Below are 21,860 nucleotides of genomic sequence, written 5' to 3' on the forward strand. Positions count from 1 at the left end.
GCCCATTATTCTAAGTGATCCTGTAAGAACTTCAGCTTCTCCGCATTTGTGTTAGTTATCATCTGCCCTCCATAATGAAGGCTTTTTTTTTTTATTTTTCCGAGACAGAGTCTTGCTCTGTCACCCAGGCTGGAGTACAGTGACGCAATCTCGGCTCACTGCAAGCTCCGCATCCTGGGTTCACGCTATTCTCCTGCCTCAGCCTCCCGAGTAGCTGGGACTACAGATGCCTGCTATAAGGCTCTTTTTTTTTTTTTTTTTTTTTTCTTTTTTGAGACGGAGTCTCACTCTGTCGCCCCGGCTGGAGTGCAGTGGCACAATCTCCGCTCACTGCAAGCTCCGCCGCCTCCCGGGTTTCACGCAATTCTCCTGCCTCAGCCTCCCGAGAAGCGGGGACTACAGGCGCCCGCCACCACGGCCGGCTAATTTTTTTTTTTTTTTTGAGACGGAGTCTCGCTCTGTCGCCCAGACTGGAGTGCAGTGGCCGGATCTCAGCTCACTGCAAGCTCCGCCTTTCGGGTTTACGCTATTCTCCTGCCTCAGCCTCCCGAGTAGCTGGGACTACAGGCGCCAGCCACCTCGCCCGGCTAGTTTTTTGTATTTTTTTGGTAGAGACGGGGTTTCACCGTGTTAGCCAGGATGGTCTTGATCTCCTGACCTCGTGATCCGCCCGTCTCGGCCTCCCAAAGTGCTAGGATTACAGGCTTGAGCCACCGCGCCCGGCCTTTTTTTTTTTTTTTTTGTATTTTTAGTAGAGACGGGATTTCACCGTGTTTGCCAGGATGGTCTCGATCTCCTGACCTGGTGATCCGCCCACCTCGGCCTCCCAAAGTGCTAGAATTACAGGCGTGAGCCACCATGGCCGGCCTCAAGGCTCTTTTTTAAGGATCTAGGAGACAGGAAGACTTGCACTCTGAAGCCAAGCTAGAGTAGCAGGAAAGGAAAGAGTTCCAAAGGATTTAGAATCAGAGGTGGCAGTTACCAGAAAAGTGGAAAGTAGGCCTCAGTCAAGGAAAAAGGAGAAAATAAGGAACCAATCTGTCTTTGAAAAAGAGACCTTGCTGGGAGGAATAGCATTAGGAGCTATACCTAATATAGGTGACAGGTTGATGGGTGCAGCAGACCACCATGGCATGTGTATACCTGTATAACAAAACTGCATGTTCTGCACATGTACCCCAGAACTTAAAGTATAATGAAAAAAGTAAAAGAGACCTTGCTTTCGTAGTTCCTCAAAAATTGTAAGATGGAATTTTTTTAAAACCTGAATGCACAACAGTCTTTTATACTGTGAGTTTGGATTTTAGCTGCCTATTGACCAAAAATGAATCTACTGATTTGGATAGTGAGGAGAAGCAGGCAGGCATGTGTGATGGGAAAATAGACTTAAGACTTATTTGGCTGGTCGTGGTGGCTCACGCCTGTATTCCCAACACTTTGGGAGGCCAAGGCAGGCGGATCACCTGAGGTCGAGAGTTTGAGCCCATCCTGACCAACATGGAAAAGCCCCATCTCTACTAAAAATACAAAATTAGCTGGGCGTGGTGGCACATACCTGTAATCCCAGCTACTCAGGAGGCTGGGGCAGGAGAATTGCTTGAACCTAGGAGGCTGTGGTTGCAGTGAGCCGAGATGTACGCCATTGCACTCCATCCTGGGCAACAAGAGCAAAACTCTTGTCTCCAAAAAAAAAAAAAGACTTATTTAAAGGGGGTAGATTGATCTAATTTCATGATTAGATTTAGGGAGAAGAATAATTCCAGGTTAATCCTAGATTTCTGGTATAGGAAATTAGGTATATGACACTGCTATTTACCAAGAAAGGGAATATCTGTAAAGCAGGTTTGTGGGGGTAATAAAAGAATATAGTGTTATTGAGGCAAGAGGATTGCTTGAGACCAGAGTTCAAATCCCTTGAGTTTGAGGGACCTGTGGAACATTCAAATGGAGATATTTATTTATTTATTTTATTATCAAGACGGAGTCTTGCTCTGTCACCCAGGCTGGAGTGCAGTGACTCGATCTCTGCTCACTGCAAGCTCCGCCTCCCAGGCTCACGCCATTCTCCTGCCTCAGCCTCCCAAGTAGCTGGGACTACAGGCACCTGCCACTGCGCCTGGCTAATTTTTTTTGTATTTTTAGTAGAGACGGGGTTTCACCGTGTTAGCCAGGATGGTCTCGATCTCCTGACCTCGTGATCCACCCGCCTCAGCCTCCCAAAGTGCTGGGATTACAGGCGTGAACCACCGCCCCGGCCAAATGGAGATATTTAATAGGCAATTAGGTATATGGACCGCAGCTTAGGAACGTAAGGGAGAAACAGCCCATAGGTGATAGTTGAATCTGTGGTTGTGATCATAGGCCGGGCGCAGATAGACACCTGTCATTTGAGCACTTTGGGAGGCTGAGGTGAGAGGATCACTTGAGCCAGGAGTTCGAGATCAGTCTGGGCAACATAGTGAGACACCTTCTCTTAAAAAAAAAAAAAAAATTAGCTGGGCATGGTGGCGCATGCTTGTGGTCCCAGCTACTCGGGAGACTAAGGTGGGAGAATTGCTTGATCCCAGGAGGGTGAGGCTGCAGTGAACTGAGATAGTGCCACTGTCTGAGTGACAGAGCGAGACTTTGTCTCAAAAAATAATAAAAATAAAAAAAGACTTGGTTTTTGTTTGTTTTGTTTTTTGAGATGGAGTCTCGCTCTGTCTCTCAGGCTGGAGTGCAATGGCACGATCTCGGCTCACTGCAACCTCTGCCTCTCGTTTTCAAGTGATTCTCCTGCCTCAGCCTCCCGAGTAGCTGGAATTACAGGCGCCTGCCACCATGACCAGCTAATTTTTGTATTTTTAGTAGAGACAGGCTTTTGCCATGTTGACCAGGCTGGTCTCGAACTCCTCACCTCAGGTGATCCACCTGCCTTGACCTCCAAAGTGCTGGGATTACAGGCATGAGCTACCGCGCCTGGCCAAAGACTTGGTTTTTTTGTTTGTTTGAGACAGCTGGAATGCAGTGGTGCAATCTCAGTTCACTGCAGCCTCCACCTCCTGGGTTCAAGCGATTCTCCTGCCTCAGCCTCCCGAGTAGCTGAGATCACAGGCACATATCACCACACCCAGTTGATTTTTTTTTTTTTTTGTATTTTTTGTAGAGACGGGGTTTCGCCTTGTTTGCCAGGCCCGTCTCAAACTCCTGACCTCCGGTGATCCACTCGCCGTAGCCTCCCAAAATGCTGGGATTACAGGTGTGAACTACCGCACCCAGCTAACAGATTTTTCTTTCTTTCTTTTTTTTTTTTTTTTGTTTTTTTTGAGACAGAGTCTTGCTCTGTCACCCAGGCTGGAGTGCAATGACGCGATCTTGGCCCACTGCTACCTCTGCTCGCAGGTTCAAGCTATTCTCCTGCCCTAGCCTACCGAGTAACTGGGATTACAGGCGTATGCCACCAAGCCTAATTTTTTGTATTTTTGGTAGAGGTGGGATTTCAGCATGTTGACCAGACTGGTCTCAAACTCCTGACCTCATGTGATCCACCCTCCTCAGCCTCCCAAAGTGTTGGGATGACAGGCGTGAGCCACTGCGCCCAGCCAACTTGGTTATTTTTTAAAAGCCAGGAGTTCAAGATCATAGAGCAGGCAAGAAGACTGCTGGGAAATTGTGTTTTTGAGGAACACAAACATTTCAGAAGCGGTAAAATAAGTATTTGTGAAAAATACTGCCAAAGAGGTAAAATGAGAAACAGGAGACGTCAGAGTAAGAAAAATCAAAGGAATTTCAAGAATGGGGAAAGGGGTGGTCAGAGAGACGGTGGGTAGCTTTAGATTCTAGAATGTATTTAAATGCTTATATCCTGGAATGGAAGAGAAATCGAAGAAGCAAATGACAAGGATAACTGGAGGGCAGAGAGGGGTAGTGAGTACAGATTGGGTTAACCTCAGATAGAAAGCTTTTTTGTTTGTTTGTTTGTTTGTTTGTTGAGGCACAGTCTCACTCTGTCTCCCAGGCTGGAGTGCAGTGGCTCAGTGTCTGTTTAATGCAACCTCCACCTCCCAGGTTCAAGCGATTCTCGTGCCCCAGGCTCCCAAGTAGCTGGGATTACAGGTACATGCCACCATACCCAGCTAATTTTTGTATTTTTAGTAGAGATGGGGTTTCACCATGTTGGCCAGCCTGGTCTCGAACTCCTGACCTCAGGTGATCCACCCACCTAGGCTTCCCAAAGTGCTGGGTTTACAGGTGTGAGCCACCGCCCCCGGCTGAAAGCTTTACGTTTTCTACTATTGAAAAGTTAAAAATAAACTTGTAAGTTTTGGTGGTTTTATGCTGCATTCAGGCTTGGGGGAACAGAAATGGAGACTATTTCAGAAGAAAGCACAGAGTTGGTAGTAGCTACCAGAGAAGTATACAGCAAAACTATATTGAAGAATAATGAATGAAAGGAAAGAAGCCAGTGTTCTTACAGTGAAGGAACCTTGATGCCAAGCTGTCTAAAGACCCTTTTGTGGTTCCAGAAAATTACTGTATTTAAAAGGACTAATTTTAAAATCAAACTCTTTATCAATATTTTATTTTAGGAATCTGGAAACTGTTCTTCAGGAAGAAACCCATTAGTTTGGAACTGGAGAATTCCTTTGCATCACATACTAAAATGAAAGAACCACTGTCAGGTGGTGAATGTGACAAGTCAGTGGCATCACAGCTGGGGCTGCTAGATGAAGTTAAGACAGAACCCGACAATGCTCAAGTAAACACTTTTCCCTTATTTCCATTATTTCTAGAGCAGCATTTAATTATAAATTTTAGTTATAAAGGTGCTGAAATTATTCATTGAAAAACTCAAATCTTTGTCTCCTCCAAAGCAGTTAATGAAATAATACAAGGTATATGGTGTTAAGTGCCATTACAAGTATATGTAAGAAAATGATTTGAGGAAAAATTAGACTGTTTGGAATTGGTTTGTTTTGTTTTTTTTTGTTTTTTTTGTTTTTTTGAGACGGAGTCTTGCTCTGTTGCCCAGGCTGGAGTGCAGTTGCCGGATCTCAGCTCACTGCAAGCTCCGCCTCCCAGGTTTACGCCATTCTCCTGCCTCAGCCTCCCGAGTAGCTGGGACTACAAGCGCCCGCCACCTTGCCTGGCTAGTTTTTTATATTTTTTAGTAGAGACGGGGTTTCACCGTGTTAGCCAGGATGGTCTCGATCTCCTAACCTCGTGATCCGCCCGTCTCGGCCTCCCAAAGTGCTGGGATTACAGGCTTGAGCCACCGCGCCCGGCCTGGAATTGGGTTTTGGTGTAGATAAAAGGATTGTTTAAGGTGTTATGGGCCTGGCTAAGGTTAACACTTTTTTTTTTTTTTTTCCCCGCCAGAGTCTACTTCCAGAGGTTAACACATTTTATTTTTGTTTTTCTTAACTTGAAACAATACAAATTACAATTTTTTAATCTAAATTAATTTTTATGTAAATTTTTAAAAAATTTTATACATATTGCTTACTAAAGAACCCATAAAGGATGAACTGACTTGAGCTGTGAGTATTGTTTAAGTAGGGAAAACATTCCTTAGAATGTTTGTAATATATGGCCGGGCACAGTGGCTCACTAGTAATCCCAGAACTTTGGGAGGCCAAGGCGGGACGATCACTTGAGCCCAAGAGTTTGAGACCAACCGGATGACGAGACCTTGTCTGTATAAAAAATATAAAGATTAGCCAGGCATAGTGGTGCACACCTGTAGTCTCAGCTACTTGAGAGGCTAAGGCAGGAGGATCGCTTGAGCCCCGGAATTCAAGGAAGCAGTGAGCTATGATTGTGCCATTGCACTCCAGCCTGGGTGATGAAGCGAGACCCTGTCTCTTAAAAAAAAGAAAAAAAAAAAAGAATGTTTGTATATGAACTGTGAACCAGCTGAAAGTTCTAATGAAAGAAAAATGGCTAAAAAGAGTAATTTATTTGTAGTATTCTATTTAGAAATAGCCTAAAGTAGATTAATATTAAATAAGATTAATTAAAATATTAAATATAAATAAATTTAATATTAATATTAAATAATATTTAATTAAATATTAATATTTAATATTAATATTGGTATGCTTACCATTGAGTTGTTGACACTGGGGAATGTTATTCATCTAGGAACTATCTATTGCTTCTTCATCCCGTGGACTTTCATACATAGATCAAGTTTAGATATAGCAGCTATGAAACTGCCTCCTGCTCTGAAAAAATTGTCCTTTGTAAGAATCATTCTGTCCAATTAACAATTTCTGGGGTTAAGGTCTTTATGAAAACAATTGGCTGTTAATGATTAGAACAAGCAGGGAAGACTGAGTGTGGTGGCTCATACCTGTAATCCCAGCATTTTAGGAGGGTGAGACAGGCAGATCACTTGAGGCCAGGAGTTCAAGACCATGGGCAACATGGTGAAACCATGCCTCCACTAAAAATTCAAACATTAGCCGGGCATAGAGGCACGTCCTTGTAGTCCCAGAGGCTGAGGCATGAGAATCACTTGAACCCGGAAGTAGGAGGTTATAGTGAGCCGAGATCGCGTCACTGTATTCCAGCCTGGGTGACAGAGTAAGATCTTGTCTCCAAAAAAACAAGAAAAAAAAAGTAGGGAAAATAGTTGTAATTCAATATGTCTGCTCCCTATTGGTAGTGACTGGAAGGATTTTGTTGACAAAAGATTCTGATGTCACACCTGGATACCACAGAAAATAATGTATTAGGTGATTGGTATTGTCAGCCAAAGAGCACCAAAAGGGTAGTGCATACCCATGTATTTTGGTTCAATTCAGTTTACAATTCATTGACCAGACCTGACCACAATTTATCATTTTCTGTTGAATGAGTGGTTGTCTTAAATTCATTGTATTCATTATTTTTAATTCTTTTCTTTTTTTCTTTTTAGGAGTATTGTCATAGGCAACAATCCAGAACTCAGGAGAATGAACTGAAAATAAACGCTGTGTTTTCAGAGAGTGGTAATAGAATGATTTAAGTTAATTATGTTTATTCAGACCAATATGATAGCTGATTCATTCTTTTTAATGCCTTTGAATATTGCTCTGTTTATGTTGGGTTTCAAGTCCAGGAGAAGTAACCTGTAAGAAAATTAAAGAGAGGCCATGCACGGTGGCTTACACCTGTAATCCCAGCACTTTGGGAGACCAAGGCAGGCGGATCATGAGGTCAGGAGTTCGAGACTAGTCTGGACAACATAGTGAAACCCCGTCTCTACTACAAATACAAAATTAGCCAGGCATGGTGGCGCATGCCTGTAATCCCAGCTACTCAGGAGGCTGAGGCAGGAGATTCACTTGAACCTGGGAGGTGGAGGTTGTGGTGAGCCGAGATTACACCACTGCACTCCAACCTGGGCAACAGACCAAGACTCTGTCTCAAAAAAAAAAAGAAAGAAAATGAAAGAGCCTGGGCATGGTGGCTCATGCCTGTAATCCCAACATTTTGGGAGGCCAAGGTGGAAGGATCACTTGAGGGCAGGAGTTTGAGACCAGCCTGGGCAACATAGTGAGATCCCGTCTCTACAGAAGATTTATAAACCAGGTGTGGTGGTGCATGCCTGTAGTCCCAGCTACTTGGGAGGCTGAGGCATGAGGATTTTTTTTTTTTTGAGATAGAGTTTCCACTCTTGTTGTCCAGGCTGGAGTGCAATGGCATGATCTTGGCTCACTGCAACCTCCGCTGCCCAGGTTCAAGCAGTGCTCCTGCCTCAGCCTCCCAAGTAGCTAGGATCACAGGCACATGCCACCACACCCAGATAATTTTGTTTTGAGACAGGGTCTCGCTCTGTTGCCAGGCTGGAGGGCAGTGCGCGATCTCGGCTCACTGCAACCTCCACCTCTCAGGTTCAAGTGATTCTCCTGCCTCAGCCTCCCGAGTACCTGGGACTACAGGTGTGTGCCACCATGCCCAGCTAATTTTTGTGTTTTTAGTAGAGACAGGGTTTTCCCATGTTGCCCAGGATGGTCTCAATCTCTTGAACTCGTGATCCACCCACTTTGGCCTCCCCAAATGCTGGGATTACAGGTGTTAGCCCCCGCGCCTGGCTAATTTTGTATTTTTTATTAAGATGGGGCTTCACCACGTTGGCCAAGGCTGGTCTTGAACTCCTGACCTCAGGTGATCCACCCGCCTCGGCCTCCCAAAGTTCTGGGATTATAGTCGTGAGCCACCCCACCAGGTGGCGAGAGGGTCATTTGAGTACAGGGTGTCAAGGCTGCAGTGAGCCATGATCATATCACTACACTGCCTAGAGTGCAAAAGAGGGCAACTAGAGCAAGACCCTGTCTCTAAAAAAAGAAAGAAAGAAAATAAAAGAATGCCTACTTAATTTTGTGTAACTCGATTTTTTTTCTCCCTCTTCTGTTTTTATAGCTTCACAGTTGACTACAGGCATTCAGCTTTCTCTGGCATCATCTGGCATGAATAAAATGCTTCCTTCAGTTTCAACCACGGCTATTCAGGTTTCCTGTGCTGGTTGTAAAAAAATTCTTCAGAAGGGGCAAACTGCTTATCAGAGGAAAGGATCTGCTCAACTTTTCTGCTCCATACCATGCATCACTGAATACATTTCATCTGCCAGTTCATCAGTTCCTTCTAAGAGAACTTGTTCAAACTGCTCAAAGTATATAATTCTAAATTATGCCCCTTTTTATTTCCCTACTTTGTTCTTGATCATAGTCTTAGTTGTAATTTCTACATTTCCTTTTTTTATTTTTTGAGACTGAGTTTCACTCTTGTTGCCCTGGCTGGAGTGCAGTGGCACCATCTCAGCTCACTGCAACCTCCTCCTCCTGGGTTCAACCAGAATCTCCTGCCTTGGCCTCCTGAGTAGCTGGGATTACAGCTATGCACCACCACACCCAGCTAATTTGGTATTTTTTAGTAGAGATGGGGTTTCGCCATGTTGGCCAGGCTGGTCTTCAACTCCTGACCTCAGGTGATCTGCCAGCCTTGGCCTCCCAAAGTGCTGGGATTACAGGTGTAAGCCACTGTGCCCGGCCATTTTCATTTCTTTTGAAGACGTCGTCTTGGTTTAGTAAAAAGTTTTTTCTACTTTTAGTTCCTCTGATGGATTCTCTAGAAATATTTTTTTTTTGCAGAAATTTAACATGTGAAAAGTTCTGTTTCTGTTCACCTTTAAGTAATGTGACTTCCAAAACTTACTTTCCTACTCCTTTCATTTGAAATTCTCTGTAAGTGGGATTATTGTTTATCCATTCTGTTCTATTTAACTGTATAGGGAGCAACCTACTACAAAATTAATCCTATGACAGTTATTTTGGATTTTCCAAGATGTAGAATAATACTACATTTCTTTTATAATGGTAAATGAAGTGATTCTTTTGAAAAATTGATGGCCATAGATAAACCTACATGACTGTATGTAATCTTTTAAAAACTTATGTGAGAATATGTGAAGAATCAGTGTCATTTTGGCTTTGAGAGTCCTAAGGCAGTATAATTATGATTGTTAGCACTTAGGATATGCTAATTTTTAAATGTTCTTGTTCAGAACAAGAAAATTCATAGGCAACCACACTGCTTCTAAATATAACAAATTTCTTCCAAATAATACTTGTTTTGGACTCAGGTTGCCATAATTTGAATTTTGCTGCTTCTGTTTAGTTATATTTTACTACTCAAAGTTTCATACCTGAGTTGCTAGATCAGCATCACCCAAGAGTTTGTTAGAAATGCACTTTTTCAGGCCGTGCACGGTGGCTTATGCCTGTTATCCTAGCACTTAGGGAGGCCGAGGCGGGCGGATTGCCTGAGCTCAAGTTTGAGACCAGCCTGGGCAACACGGTGAAATCCTGTCTCTACTAAAATACAAAAAATTAGCCGGGTGCTGTGCCGTGGGCCTGTAATCCCAGCTACTTGGGAGGCTGAAGCAGGAGCATTGCTTGAACCCGGGAGGCGAAGGTTGCAGTGAGTTGAGATCGGGCCACTGCACTGTAGTCCAGGCGACAGTGTGAGGCTCTGTCTCAAAAAGAAAAAACAAGAAATGCACTTTCTCAGGTCTCACCCAGACCTACTGATTCATAACTGCATTTATCCCCATGTGATTCCTATACATGCCAAATTTGGATCACTATTGAGAACTTCTTTGTTACTTAGTATTCGTATCTGTTTTTATAAATGTACAAAAGAGGCCGGGCGCGGTGGCTCAAGCCTGTAATCCCAGCACTTTGGGAGGCCGAGGCGGGTGGATCACGAGGTCAGGAGATCGAGACTATCCTGGCTAACATGGTGAAACCCCGTCTCTACTAAAAATACAAAAAAAATTAGCCGGGCACGGTGGCGGGCGCCTGTAGTCCCAGCTACCTGGGAGGCTGAGGCGGGAGAATGGCGTGAACCCGGGAGGCGGAGCTTGCAGTGAGCCGAGATCACGCCACTGCACTCCAGCCTGGGAGACACAGTGAGACTCCGTCTCAAAAAAAAAAATAAATAAATAAAAAATAAAAAAAAAAATAAATGTACAAAAGAATTATGAGCATTAAATAGTACATTTAAGTGGTCAGAATAATACTAGCAGGTAATAAGAACTCAATAAATGTTAACTTATTATTTTCTTTTTTTTTTTTTTTTTTTTTTTTTTTGGGCCGGGGTTTCCCTTTTTCCCCCCGGCTGGGGGGCAGTGCCCGGATCTCAGCTCACTGCAAGCTCCGCCTCCCAGGTTCACGCCATTCTCCTGCCTCAGCCTCCCGAGTAGCTGGGACTACAGGCGCCCGCCACCACGCCCGGCTAATTTTTTTTGTATTTTAGTAGAGACGGGGTTTCACCGTGTTAGCCAGGATGGTCTCGATCTCCTGACCTCGTGATCCGCCCGTCTCGGCCTCCCAAAGTGCTGGGATTACAGGCTTGAGCCACCGCGCCTGGCCTAACTTATTATTTTCTTAACAAACTCACAAACCCTTTTGATGGGTTGCTTCAGCTCCTCTGGCTGCTGCTTCAGTTCTTATCTGTTGCTTCAGGTCTTATTCCATGGAAGGTTACTTACATTCTCTTTTGCTTTTCAACCCTTCAATACTATACTAGCCTTTTGTCTTTTTACTTTCTTGCTATGGGCCATATAGTACTTTCTTCAGCCTGCTTTCTCTCCCTGCAGAATCATAAAACTGGAAGGGATCTTAGAGACTCACTACACATCTTCAGCAGATGTCCCAGACAGATTGAAAAAGGCTGAAGCAGGAAAGATTTAGTGTGTAAGTTCTCCTAGGCATGAAAATCCAATATGAGTAAAAATAAGATAAGTTTTACTTCCTCTAGAATAAAATTTTTAAATTAAAAATACTATATTGTAGTGGGTAGAAAGATGGTAGTAAATTTTAGGCTGGGAAGCGCCATCCATGATTCAGAGTAGACTGTGCTTTTTTCAAAACTTACATTAATTAGCCTTTTATATAAATTTTAGCTAGTCTTCTGGGGTTTTTTATCTTCCAGTGAAACTATCCTGAACTGAAAATAATTTTCAGTTACTTATTTATTTATTTTTGCAGAGACAGAGTCTCACTGTGTTGCCCAGGCTGGTCTCAAACTCCTGAGCTCAAGTGATCCTCCTGCCTTGGTCTCCCAAAGTGCCGGGATTACAGGTGTGAGCCACCATGCTGGTTTTCAGTTTTGTTTGTTTTGTTTTGTTTCATTTGAGACAGAGTCTCACTCTCACCCAGGCCAGAGTGCAGTGGTGTAATCTCGGCTCACTGCCACCTCCACCTCCTGGGTTCAAGCAGTTCTCCTGCTTCAGCGTCCTAAATAGCTGGGATTACAGGCGTATGCCACTGTGCCCAGCTAACTTTTTTATTTTTAGTAGAGATGCATTTTTGCCATGTTGGCCAGGCTGGTCTCAAACTCCTGACCTCAGGTGATCTGCTTACCTCGGCCTCCCAAAGTGCTGGGATTACAGGCATGAGCCACCATACCCTGCCTGATTTTTAATTACTTTTTAAGATTTCTGTTATAGGAATGATTTAATATCTGTTTTGAGTCAATGCAGTTTTTATTCTATTTCATGGACTAAATGGAAGATCACTTTGAAGATAACATTTTAAATCTTACTAGAAAGATGCAACTTGTGGGCCAGGCAAGGTGGTTCACTCCTGTAATTCCAGCACTTTGGGAGGCCAAGACAGGAGAATCACTGGAGGTCAGGCGTTCGAGATACTCCAGTGACTGAGGCAGGAGAATTGCTTGAACCCAGGAGGCAGAGGTTGCAGTGAGCTGAGATTGTGCGACTGCACTCCAGCCTGGGCAACAGAGCGAGACCCTATCTCAAAAAAAAAAAAAAAAACGATGTGACTTGTTCTTGGGAACTGTGTATTTAAGTGTCATTTCTTCACTTTAGTGTCTCAGTTGGAACCAACCAGAAATCCTGAATGCAATCAATAAAGCCCAAAATCGGCCCCTGCACTAGGTTTGATTTATTTATCAGAAAGTTGTTCCTAATTTGTTGGTGTTTCTTTCTTTCTTTCTTTTGTTTTTTTTTTTTTTTTTTGAGACAAGATCTCTGTCTGCCACCCAGGTTGGAATACAGTGGCACCATCTTGGCTCACTGCAGCTTCAATCACCTGGGCTTAAGCAATCCTCCCACCTTTACCCTCCCGAGTAGCTGGGACTACAGGCACATGCCACCCTGCCTGACCAGTTTTTGTATTTTTTTGTAGAGATGGTTTCACCATGTTGTCCAGGCTGGTCTTGAACTCCTGGGCTGAAGTGATCCTCCTGCCTTGCCCTCCCAAAGTGCTGGCATTATGGGCATGAGCCACTGTACCCAGCCAACATTCTCTTTTTTTTTTTTTTTTTTCTTTTTTTGAGGCGGAGTGTCCCTCTTTTGCCCAGGCTGGAATTTAATAGCAGGATCTCGGCTCACTGCAACCTCCGCCTCCCAGGTTCAAGAGATTATCCTGCCTCAGCTTCCCTAATAGCTGGGATTACAGGTGCCCATCACCATGCCCAGTTAATTTTTGTATTTTTAGTAGAGACGGGGTTTTACCATGTTGGCCAGGCTGGTCCCCAACTCCTGACCTCAGGTGATCTGCCTGCCTCGGCCTCCCAAAGTGCTAGGATTACAGATGTGAGCTACCGTGCCTGACCAACATTCATTTTTTAATTTTTTATAAAGCTTTAGTAGATCACTAGAAGCCAGCAATCTAGTATGCTGATAGCAATAAAACTAGGAAGCATTTTCAGACGTCCATGCGTCGTTGATGTAGTTTCTTCTTCTCCCTTCCCATCTGGCTGGTGTCTTTATTCTGTCTGAAAGGTATGCCTCAAATATCTTTTCCTTTTGTCTATTCCCACACCATTCCTCACTCTCCTCTTACAACCACCCGCTCCCCAAATTAATTCTTCTGTGGTCTGTGATTTTACAGTGTTGTGTTCATAACTCCCAAAACACTGATCACAAAATACTAATGGTTTTAAATATTTTTAGTAGAGATGGGGTTTCACCACGTTGGCCAGGCTGGTCTCGAACTCCTGACCTCAAGTGATCCGCCTGCGTTGGCCTCCCAAGATTAAAGGCATGAGCCACCACGCCTGGCTATTAAGTATATAGGTATTTTCTATAGTGGCAGTTCTCAAACTTTCTGGTCTAAGGACTTCTTATACCCTGAAAAATTATTGAAGACCCAAAGAGCTTAAGTTATGTAGATTATGAATATTAACTGTATCAAAAATTAAATGACATTTTAAATGAAAAATACCCATTTTTTAAAAAATTGATAAATATTGTTTTATCAGTTTTGCAAATCACTTTACATCTAGCTGGATTTTTGTATCTGTTTCTGCCTTCGCTTTATTGCAAAATGTCGTTTAGGTTGAAGTCTGAAGAAAATCTGGCCTCACAAATATGTGATTGGAAAAGCAGGGAGTGTTTTAGTAGGCTTTTAGATCGTTGTGGGCGTTCTTTGATACTTTTGATACTACAACCAAAAATCAAGTGGTAGTTTCTTAAAGGCTAGTTGCAATGTGGGATCAAACTTTTTGTACCATGTGGATCAGTGAACTTTTTGCACTCTGTTATGTTAAAATTCATTAATTTATCTTGTACTTTGAATGAATCTTTTACGCGTGAATGATTTTTATAATATGCTATTGTAATTTGGAAAATACTGGTTCACCGAGTTCTGCAGATCTTCTAAATGTTCTCATATTTTATTATGCAGTATTTTAAAAATCACCACTAGTCTCAGAAAAGTTTTTAAGTTTTGGGTATCGATCAAGTTAATTTGGAAGATACAAGATTTCCAAATTCTACTTATCACTTGAAAGCCAACATTTTGTTGTTGGCGATAAATACTGTCAGTTGTTTTACTTGAAGTGGCAGTCTCATTTTTTTTCATTTTCAAGAAAATATCTGCAGATACCCACTTGTGGATAATAGTTTGTCTTTAAACTATTTACAGTAAACTGTTTATAGTGCTTTGAAGTAAAAATGTTTTCCATGAAAAAAGTGGCTAATTCATTTATAACTCAACATTTCCGTGTGGGCTTTTCCTTGAGACAACCATCATCCTTTGGTGTGCAGAAGTACTTTATGCTTATGTCCCATGTTGTCACACAGAATTTTTTTTTTTCTCACCCTACCACTTGGCCAAGACAGAATATTTTTTAAATGTACTTAAGGATGAAGTTTAAATAATCTAAAATATTTTGCTGTTTCATTGAGTACATCCTTAAGTGAAACTGATACTTCAAAAAAAATTTTTTTTGGCAGCGAATGTGTAGCAGGGAGTAACATGAATATTAGTACATTTTGATGCCACTGCCTTGATTTCTGCTAAGGCTCTGACAGTTTTACCCACCATTGCCTTTTTTCTTTTCCAAATTCATTGAAGTGAAATTTGTATACCAAGAAATTAACCATTTCATTGGCATTTAGTATATTCATAATGGGTGACTATCACCTCTATCTTGTTCCAAAACATTTCCATCACTTCAAAGTAAAACACCTTAAACACTAAGCAGTTTCTCCCAAGTTCGCACTACCCCCAGTGCCTGTCAACCACCAGTATGCATTATATCTATAGATTTCATCTATTCTGAATATCTCATATAAATGGAATCATATATGACTTTTTTTGTGACAGGGTATTATTACTCTGTTGCTCAGGCTAGAGTGCGGTGACTTTTTGTGTCTGGTTCTTTCCCTTAGCATGATATTTTCAAGGTTTGTCCATGTTGTAACATGTATCAGTACTTTATTCTTTTTGTTAATAGGCGAATGATACTCCACTGTACGTATGTAACACAATGTGCTTATTGATTCATTCACTTACTGATGAACATTTGGGCTGTTTTCATCTTTTGCCTATTGTGAATAGTGCTGTTATGCATGTACATGTGCTTGTTTAAGTACCTGTTTTTAGTTTTTTTGGGTGTTTACCAAGGAGCGGGATTGCAAGGTCCTACCGTTAGCTTTGCAACATCAGTGGCAAAGTGATGTTGCAAACATCAACACAGTGAAAAGGCAAATAACATCTTATGAAAATAGTTTGATGTTGGGGACTCCCCCCGCCCAGGGATTTGAAGACTATTCTTTGAGATTCTCTGTCCTGTAGATTCTAGAGTTGCTCGTGTGAATATGTGATCCCTCGGTTTTCACTAGCACCACCTAATACTACAGGCTGGCTAGTCTCCAAAACTGCACCATCAAAGTCAGGCATGGTGGCATTATGTGCCTGTAATCCTAGCTACTTAGGAGATTGAGGTGGGAGAATCTCTTGAGCCCAGGAATTTGAGGCCAGCTTGGGCAACATAGCAAGATCCTATCTCTTAAAAAAAACAAAACTGCACTATTAGATGTGCTTTATATATGAGAAAATTAAAATTTAGGGAGTATAAATGTGACAGAACTGGATACCAAATTCAGGTTTTCTCATCTCAAGGCTAACGTTCTTACTCTATTTTGAGAGGTTATTTTGTTTATAAAGAGGAAGAAGTTATAATTGTGTTTAAACTGTTTAATGGTGTCCTTGTTATTTATTCTTAGAGACATTTTAAATCCAAAGGATGTGATCAGTGTTCAACTGGAAGACACTACCTCATGCAAAACTTTTTGCAGCCTATCTTGTCTTTCATCATATGAAGAAAAAAGAAAACCATTTGTTACCATATGTACTAATAGCATTATGACCAAGTGCAGCATGTGCCAGAAGACTGCTACTGTAAGTTCCAATTATAACCTTTACAGGGATTCTGATGATTCTGCTTAAATATCAGAGTTTTTACTGAATCTTTTTATTAAATCCTAGATTCAGTATGAAGTAAAATACCAGAATGTGAAACATAATCTTTGCAGTAATGCCTGCCTTTCAAAGTTTCACTCTGCTAACAACTTCATCATGAACTGCTGTGAGAACTGTGGCACTTACTGTTACACCAGCTCTAGTCTGTCTCACATACTTCAGATGGAAGGACAGTCTCATTACTTTAATAGTTCAAAGAGCATTACAGCATATAAGCAGGTATGAATAAAGACCTATGGTTTCTTCTATTAACTGGCCTATGAATGGTTTCACTCTAGGAAAATGTGGGAAGTAGTTTTTGGTACCCTTTGGAATAATGTCAGTTGGTAAGTTGATGAAGATGAAATAGAAGACTTTTTAACAGTTTCTTCTTGCATAAGAATTCATGATAAATGCTATATGGAGATTTTCCTAAATAATCTCAGATTGATTATGTTATCTTAAAGAAAAGGCAAGCAGGCTGGAGCCAGTTTATAAACTACAAATAAGTATAGCAAAAATAACAAGTCTGCTGGTCAATAAAACCCAAACATGAAAGTATTGTTGTTTTTATTTTTATTTTTATTTTTTTGAGAAGGAGTCTCACTCTTTTGCCCAGGCTGAAATGCAGTGGCACAATCTTGGCTCACTGCAACCTCTGCCTCCCGGGTTCAAGCAATTCTCCTGCCTCAGCCTCCCAAGGAGCTGGGACTACAGGCATGAGCCACCGTGCCCAGCTATTTATTTTTTTTATTTATTTTTATTTTTTTGAGATAAGGTCTTTCTCTTCTGTCAGCCAGCTTGGAGTGCAGTGGCAATCATGGCTCACTGTGGCCTTGACCTCCTTAGCTCAAGTGATCCTCCCACCTCAGCGTCCCGAGTAGCTGGGACTACAGGCACACGCCACCACACCTGGCTAATTTTTAAATTTTTTGTAGAGACAAGCTCTTACTGTGTTGCCCAAGCTTGTCTTAAAACTCCTGAACTCAGCTGATCCTCCTGCCCTGGTCTCCTAAGGTGCTGGGATTACAGATGTGAACCTAGCCATGTTTTTGTTTTTAATTCCACGTGTTTAACTCTTATACCAAACAATGCAAAGATGAATCAAGAATGTCACATGTGGTCAGGCATGGTGGCTTACACCTGTTATCCTAGCACTTTGGGAGACCAAGGCAGGAGGTTCAGTTGAGCCAGGAGTTCAGGACCAGCCTGAGCAACATATCAAGAACCCATCTTTAAAAAAACAAACAAAAAATATCACATGCTTTTTCTGAATCAGTCATAGGAGAAAATAATCCAATGAGATTTGGATTATTTGTCCCTATTTCTGATGAGACAAGCTCTGGGTGGGTGCTTCTGAGAACAGAGAAAGAGCAAATGAGGTGGGACTTCTTAGATATGTTGCTTGTTCATATCATGTTTTGAGACCCAACTCTTTCCCTATACAGATTTCCTTAAAAACAAGCAGTTGACCTGGTGCGGTGGCTCACGCCTATAATCCCAGCACTTTGGGAGGCTGAGGTGGGCGGATCACCTGAGGTCAGGAGTTGGAGACCAGCCTGGCCAACATGGCGAAAACCCGCCTCTACTAAGAATACCAAAATTGGCCGGGCGCGGTGGCTCAAGCCTGTAATCCCAGCACTTTGGGAGGCCGAGATGGGCGGATCACGAGGTCAGGAGATCGAGACCATCCTGGCTAACACGGTGAAAAAAAAAAAAAAAAAAAAGAATACCAAAATTAGCTGGGCATGGTGGCGGGCACCTGTAATCCCAACTACTTAGGAGGCTGAGGCAGAAGAATTGCTTGAACCCGGGAGGCGGAAATTGCAGTGAGCCGAGATGGCACCATTGCACTCCAGCCTAGGCGACAGAGTGAGACTCTGCCTCAAAAAAAAAAAAAAAAGCAGTTGAAGATGGGAGTCAAAACAAGCCATAATTCAAATAGATCATTTGTGACTCACATATTTTCTATGGCAGAATGCCCCCATCTTGAGAGTATCCTGCCTTGGGACCAGAATGGAAAGCACAGAAGACTTCTCCCAAAGGCAGGAAATAATATTCCTTTTTTTTTTCTTTATTTTTGACACTCAATAAATAGGCCTTGTTCTGTTTTTAAAAGCCTGTGTTGAGTACCCAGTTGTTCAGCTTATGTGATGGGGCAGGACTGATTTGGGTAAACAAGTTAGTTAACAAGCACAACCTAACACTTTCCTCTTACATCTGAATGTAAGACATCATGTGACAGTGATACCGGAGTAAATCTACAATGTTAGGGAACTATAATCCAGAATTAGAAAAATGTCCAAATATGTGAATCTAAAAATGGGATAGCTTTTTATTTTTAAAAAGTGGATTATTAGATGCAATTATAATTATTTTGGCCATATGTTAATAGAGTATATTAAGTTAGCCTTCCCTTATGAATAATAAACTAACTTAATTATAAATTATACATTGGACCAGAAGCAGTGGCTCATGCCTGTAATCCTAGCACTTTGGGAGGCCAAACAGGAAGATCACTTGAGGTCAGGAGTTCAAGACCAGCCCGGCCAATATGGTGAAACTCCATCTCTACTAAAAATACAAAAATTAGCTGGGCATGGTGTCACATGCCTGTAATCCCAGCTACCCAGGAGTCTGAGGCAGGAGAATTGCTTGAACCTGGGGAAGGTAAAGGTTGTAGTGAGCCGAGATCGCACCACTGCACTCCAGCCTGGACAACAGAGCAAGACTCTGTCTCAAAAATAAATAAATAAATAAAAATAAATGACGCCACTATTGTTGATTAATGTTAAAGATTAGTGAATTGTTAAGATTTCTCAAAATATAAAAGTTTTTCATACTAATAAAGGATAAAAATAGAAATTTTCAAAATTATCCTTTTTGTTTTGTTGTGCCTTTGCCAATATCCCATTCTCTCACAGAAAAACATATATGTATTTTTTTGTCTTTGTACTTTGGTGGGGTTTTTTTTGTTTTGTTTTTGTTTTTGTTTTCTTGAGACAGAGTCTTGCTCTGTTGCCCAGGCTGGCATGCAATGGCACGATCTCAGCTCACTGCAGCCTCCGCCTCCCGGGTTCGAGCAATTCTTCCATCTCAGCCTCCCAAGTAGCGGGGGTTACAGGTGCCCGCCACCACACCCAGCTAATTTTTGTATTTTTGTAGAGACAGGGTTCCACCATGTTGGCCAGGCTAGTATTGAACTCCTGACCTCAGATGATCTGCCTGCCTCAGCCTCCCAAAGTGCTGGGATTACAGGTGTGAGCCACCGGCACCCAGCCTGTCTGTGTACTTTGTATCTCCGAAAGCCGTTTTATTCCATCAGTGACTTTTTTTGTTTTTTGTTTTTTTTTTAGACTGAGTCTTGCTTTTCCACCCAGGCTGGAGACTGGAGTGCAGTGGTGTGAGCAAAGCTCACTGGAGGCCCAACCTCAGGTGTTCAAGCAATCTTCCTGCCTCAGCCTCCCATGTAGCTGGGATCACACGCATGCGCCACCACACCTGGTTAATGTTTGTGTTTTTTGTAGAGATAGGTCTCACTTTGTTGCCCAGGCTGGTCTCGAATTCCTGGGCTCAAGTGATCTTCCTGCCTCAGCCTCCCAAAGTGCTGGGATTACAGGCAGGAGCCACCATACCCAGCCTGATGTTTAATTTTTCTTTTTTTCTTGTTTTGAGACAGAGGCTTACTCCAGGCTGGAGTGCAATGGCATGATCTCAGCTCACTGCAACCTCTGTCTTCCTGGGCTCAAATGATCCTCCCCACCTCAGCCTCAAAAGTAAATGGGACTACAGGCGCAGGCCACCACACTAGGCTAATTTTTTATTTATTTATTTATTTATTTATTTATTTATTAGAGATGAGGTCTCACTATTTTACCAGTCTGGTCTCAAACTCCTGGGTTCAAGGGATACTCCCACTGCAGCCTCTGAAAGTTGAGATTACAGGCGTGAGCCACTGTGCCTAGGCTCTGACATATTCTGAAATCCAGGAATATTGGTTCCTCTGAAAGTTGAGATTACAGGCGTGAGCCACTGTGCCTAGGCTCTGACATATTCTGAAATCCAGGAATATTGGTTCCTGTTTGACTAGAAAGAATAGATGGTGAGCATAATCTTTGCAGTAATGCCTGCCTTTCAAAGCTTATATCCTTTCTTTTGCACAGTTACTACTTACTCAACTCAGAATACTCTATACTCTCTATTGCTTGTATGCTGCTTTCTTACAATATGCTTGTAATTTTTACCATGAAGTTAGCCTAGAAAAACAGTTATTCCCACAGTATCTTACAAAGTGTGTTAAGCACTCCTTCCTGGCTCCTCCTCAGCATCAGTAGACATCTTCCCAAGTTAATTCCCAAGCTACCATTGAGGATAGATCTATAACTATATAAGGCCTTTGTTTATCCAATAGGCTTTGACTGCCTGAAATGATTAACTTCTTCTGTGACCACTTTCTTCATTGCTTTTTCTTTTTTCCTTGAAATGGAGTTTCGCTCTTGTTGCCCAGCCTGGAGTGCAGTGGTGCGATCTCAGCTCACTGCAACCTCTGCCACCCAGGTTCAAGTGATTCTTCTGCCTCAGCCTCCTGAGTAACTGTGATTACAGGTGCTCACCACCACACCTAGCTAATTTTTTGTATTTTTAGTACAGACTCGGGATTTCACCATGTTGGCCAGGCTGGTCTCAAACTCCTGACCTCAGGTGATCTGCCTGCTTTGGCCTCCCAAAGTGCTGGGATTATAGGCGTGAGCCACCACACCCGGCCTTATTGCTTTCATAGGTATTATTATTATAATTGCTGTTAAATATATCTGATAAATAATAAAGATCATTTTCAAATTTGCCAATTTTCTTCATTTTAGTTATTGCAATCTGTAGTGTCTTTTTTTTTTTAAGAAAATGTAAAAAATATCTTGTTATTCTTTTTAATATTCCAACTAAAAGCAGTGGTGATAGGTTCTTCTTCATTAACAATATATCACATACCAGAAATATGAATATTATTTTAATCTCTAAACAGAAACCTGCCAAACCACTTATCTCTGTTCCTTGCAAACCATTGAAGCCCTCAGATGAAATGATTGAGACTACCAGTGATTTGGGGAAGACAGAGCTTTTCTGCTCTATTAATTGTTTCTCTGCATACAGTAAAGCTAAGATGGAATCTTCTTCAGGTAATGTTTGTTTAGCAATTTTAGGGGTTTAGTAATTATTAAATACTATTATTTGGCTTTAATTTATAACCTTGATTCATTTTCAAATTAAACTGACTTTTAAAAGTCAAAACAATCTAAACCTGTTGCAAAGAACTATTTTTCAGTATTTTTGTATAAAAGGAAGGCTACTTTACCACCAGAGAGTTAATATTTGTAGGCCAACCACGGTGGCTCATGCCTATTTGGGAGGCCAAAGCAGGCAGATCGCCTGAGATCAGGAGTTTGAGACCAGCCTGGCCAACATGGTGAAACCCCGTCTCTACTAAAAATACAAAAATATTAGCTTGGCGTGGTGGTGGGTCCCTGTAGTCCCGGCTACTCAGGAGGCTGAGACAGGAGAATCACTTGAACCCAGGTGGTGGAGGTTGCAGTGAGCCAAGATCACACCATTGCCCTCTAGTCT

The 21,860-nt window shown here is 42.1% G+C and overlaps 1 protein-coding gene across 5 annotated transcripts in view; it reads left to right on the plus strand.

Annotated features, from left to right (window-relative positions):
• The window catches only part of ZMYM1 (zinc finger MYM-type containing 1), a 38,927-nt gene that overhangs the window by 12,114 nt on the left and 4,953 nt on the right, over nucleotides 1-21,860 (plus strand). For 2 of the 5 annotated variants that reach the window (XM_031650887.1, XM_031650926.1), the window contains exons 2-7: nucleotides 4,569-4,738; nucleotides 6,902-6,974; nucleotides 8,389-8,638; nucleotides 16,007-16,181; nucleotides 16,269-16,481; nucleotides 21,262-21,415. In XM_031650887.1, the coding sequence (XP_031506747.1) occupies nucleotides 4,643-4,738; nucleotides 6,902-6,974; nucleotides 8,389-8,638; nucleotides 16,007-16,181; nucleotides 16,269-16,481; nucleotides 21,262-21,415 (961 nt within the window). In that variant the 5' untranslated portion in view covers nucleotides 4,569-4,642. Of the gene's footprint in view, nucleotides 1-4,568; nucleotides 4,739-6,901; nucleotides 6,975-8,388; nucleotides 8,639-10,847; nucleotides 11,223-16,006; nucleotides 16,182-16,268; nucleotides 16,482-21,261; nucleotides 21,416-21,860 lie in introns of those variants that run through there. The other 3 variants (XM_031650943.1, XM_017959608.3, XM_017959610.2) reach the window with 3 other exon arrangements.

This window comes from Papio anubis, chromosome 1 (genome assembly GCF_008728515.1).
Source record: "Papio anubis isolate 15944 chromosome 1, Panubis1.0, whole genome shotgun sequence".
Taxonomy (NCBI): Eukaryota; Metazoa; Chordata; class Mammalia; order Primates; family Cercopithecidae; genus Papio; species Papio anubis.